The sequence below is a fragment of the Primulina huaijiensis genome, chromosome 11, assembly GCF_012295235.1.
Source record: "Primulina huaijiensis isolate GDHJ02 chromosome 11, ASM1229523v2, whole genome shotgun sequence".
NCBI classification, from domain to species: Eukaryota; Viridiplantae; Streptophyta; class Magnoliopsida; order Lamiales; family Gesneriaceae; genus Primulina; species Primulina huaijiensis.
In genome coordinates, this window is record NC_133316.1 from 21,993,767 (window position 1) to 21,997,368 (window position 3,602).

Sequence of the window (3,602 nt, forward strand, 5' to 3'; positions counted from 1 at the left end):
ATATATATATATATATATATATATATATGATATGATAAACACACAGTGAAAGTGTGTATCTCACACTGTACCATTAAAATATGTAAAGATATGGTTGTTAACATATGATTTTGATGTAAATCAATTGATTAGTCGATCTACAACTATATAATAATTCCGCCCAATTTCCTAACCGTTTGACTCAATATTACTTCTAATTTGAGATTCCTATGATCACTCAATCGATCAGTGAATATATATAATATATTATTATTATAATTATATTTTTTTATCATCGTTAAATTATTATTTGAGAGTTAATGATTTTAAACAGATCATTTGCATTTACCTCTCCAATATTCAATCAGCTAAACAAGTATTTCGGCTGGAAAATCTAGCTTAAGTTACTATGGATATGTAATGGTGTAAACTAGTAACACCACCCAATTGCCCAAAAGTAGATGTATAAAGTTCGAACAAAGAAACTAAAAATAGATATATTATCATTTTAGTTATTTGAAAATGTAAGTAATATATGAAAGGAAAGGAGAGGAAAGGAAAAGAAAAGAAAAGAAACAACAGTACAAAGTACAAATAATAGCATGGTTTTGAACGGGCAACCGGATAAAAAGATGAAGGGAGGGAGAGAAGAGCAAACGTGTTGGGCAGTTGATGTGACTCAGATTTGTGTTAAAAGCCTCATAACATGAAATGCCACGTATAACAAATACTGGTGTTGTGTAGATATTGAATTGAATGAACCAATCAATATCCATTATCCGATTCCACTCCATATTGGAAAAGAAACCCTTTCACTATTGAATGTTTTTCTACTACTAAATTTAACTTTTTGGTCCAACAATTAAAGATATAACTACCTTAATCTCACTTTCACTTTGCACAATAAATTAGTCTCGAAAATATTTTGTATAAGAAACGGTGTCTAGGAGTTTGTTTGTCGTGCCCTATTTCGATAACGAAATGAGCTAGAGTTTAGGTTTAAAAAGAAATTGCAATTCTCAATTAAAAAAAAAAAAATTTTAATAGAGAATGAAGAATTAGTGAAAAATAAGTAAATGGCGAAGAAGAGATTTGCGGGTGTGCAAGCATGAAGTTGTTCCCACAAGTTCGTCATTTGTTAAGAATCCAATTTGAGTTCGCTTCCAAATAACCAACACGTGGGCTTCTCTTGAGTATTACAATAGGACCTGCATCCACATGGCCACTTCTGCTCTATATAAACTCACTTCATCTCTCACCACACACCCACACACACACACACACACACACTCTCTTTCTCTTTCTCTTTCTCTTTCTCTCCCTTCTCTCTCTGCCCTATTCCCAAACCCCAGAACACCGAAAACACGCACTAAAAACGCTCACAAATTTCCTTCTTTGCCACTTCTTCAGTGCCAAAATAGGGAGGTATGGCCAATTCAAGTACTGCCGCTGCAAGTTCTTGGGTCAAGCCCCAATTGCCTACAAGGGATTTGGGCTCTTGTACAAAGAGTTTATCATTCCCTCAGGCCAATGGAAAACAGAGCAACAACAGCATAAAATGCTCTCTCCAAACTCCAGAACTCTTCTTCCCAAAGGAGTACACAAAAACAACAAAATATCAAAAACCTTCAATACCCACCTTTACCAACCAAGAAACCAATGTCAGAAAAGCGAATTCGCCTTCTTTTCCATCGAAGCCGCAGCTGAACTTTATTCAGAAAGCTGCGGCAATGGCTTTGGATGCTGTGGAGAGCGCGCTGACTGCCCGTGAGCTGGAACATCCTTTCCCTAAAACAGCAGACCCTGTAGTCCAGATCGCCGGAAACTTCTCTCCAGTGCCTGAACAGCCTGTTAAACACAGACTTCCGGTCACCGGGAAGATACCTGATTCCATTCAAGGCATGTACGTGAGAAACGGTGCCAATCCTCTGTTTGAGCCACTCGCCGGCCATCACTTTTTCGACGGTGATGGCATGATTCACGGTGTGCAATTTGCTGACGGCACTGCTAGCTACTCCTGCCGATTTACAGAGACTCAGCGGCTAATCCAAGAACGGGATTTGGGCCGCCCTATTTTCCCAAAGGCCATTGGCGAGTTACACGGCCATTCAGGTATTGCAAGATTGCTGCTTTTCTATGCTCGTGGGATGTTTAAGCTGGTTGATCATAGCCAAGGCATGGGCGTTGCAAACGCTGGATTGGTATATTTCAACAACCGTTTATTGGCCATGTCTGAAGATGATTTGCCCTATCACGTGCGCGTGACTCCAGATGGCGACCTCAAAACAGTGGAAAGATACAATTTCAGTGGCCAGCTGAAGTCCACCATGATTGCTCACCCCAAGCTCGACCCTTTTTCTGGTGAGATGTTTGCTCTGAGCTATGATGTTATCCAGAAGCCATATTTGAAGTACTTTAGGTTTTCAAAAGACGGCAAGAAATCAGAGGATGTTGAAATCCCGGTTTCTGGACCGACAATGATGCATGATTTTGCAATCACTGAGAATTTCGTGATCGTGCCGGATCAGCAAGTGGTGTTCAAGATGTCCGAAATGATCAGAGGAGGTTCACCGGTGGTGTATGACAAGGATAAAGTTTCTAGGTTCGGTGTCTTAGACAAGCATGCTAAAGATTCTTCCAGGATGAAGTGGGTGGAAGTGCCTGATTGCTTCTGCTTCCATCTCTGGAATGCATGGGAAGAGCCTGAAACAGATGAAATCGTCATAATTGGGTCCTGTATGACTCCCCCAGACTCCATTTTCAACGAATGTGACGAGAGATTACAGAGTGTTTTATCCGAAATCCGGCTCAATCTGAAAACCGGCAAATCAACAAGGAGGCCCATCATGTCAGAACAAGATCAGGTGAATCTAGAAGCAGGAATGGTGAACAGAAACAAGCTCGGAAGGAAAACCCGTTACGCGTATCTAGCCATTGCAGAGCCATGGCCTAAGGTTTCCGGGTTTGCTAAAGTAGACCTCTTCACCGGGGAAGTCAAGAAATTCATTTACGGGGATGAGAAATTCGGTGGGGAGCCTCTGTTTCTTCCCACAGATCCAAATTCCGAAGCAGAAGATGATGGCTATATCCTGGCTTTCGTGCACAACGAGAAGGCCTGGAAATCAGAGCTGCAGATAATCAATGCGATGACCATGAAATTGGAGGCCTCAGTTAAACTTCCATCAAGAGTTCCATATGGGTTTCACGGTACCTTCATCAACGCAAAAGACTTGGCAAACCAGGCCTGATCTTTTTCACTTTTCTTTTAGTCTTTTTTGTGGTGGACAATTGCCAGAGGGAAGGCTTAGATTTACTTCCCCGGAGTCTCTCCACTGTTTTAGGAAAGAACCCTCCTTTTCACTATATGGAGTGTGTGATAGTTTTTGTATGTTTCTCTTTTTCAAAAACATATTTCTTGTGATGGGATTTTTGGAGGGACCAGCTTGTAGCTTTTGGATGTAGGTAGAAGCATGGAAGCTCAGCTGGTTTCTGCTTATTCTCTCGCACACTTTGTGAAATCAGATTATTATAGTCACATACATACAACTCTGGTTTAAGATGTCCTGTATTTTTGCAAAGCTCTGTAATCTTGTACATTATGAAAGGGCAGACTTTTCATTTTC

At 40.5% G+C, this 3,602-nt stretch overlaps 1 protein-coding gene across 1 annotated transcript; it reads left to right on the forward strand.

Annotated features, from left to right (window-relative positions):
- The first annotated feature begins 1,248 nt into the window (after positions 1 to 1,248).
- On the forward strand, positions 1,249 to 3,602 carry LOC140988734 (9-cis-epoxycarotenoid dioxygenase NCED1, chloroplastic-like). The gene has a single exon (XM_073457790.1). The coding sequence runs from the start codon at positions 1,407 to 1,409 to the stop codon at positions 3,225 to 3,227; it is 1,821 nt and encodes a 606-aa protein (XP_073313891.1). The 5' UTR covers positions 1,249 to 1,406; the 3' UTR covers positions 3,228 to 3,602.

Bases quoted from the DNA above. Each gene is read 5' to 3' on its own strand.
- LOC140988734 (XM_073457790.1), top strand. From the start codon at position 1,407: ATGGCCAATTCAAGTACTGCCGCTGCAAGTTCTTGGGTCAAGCCCCAA.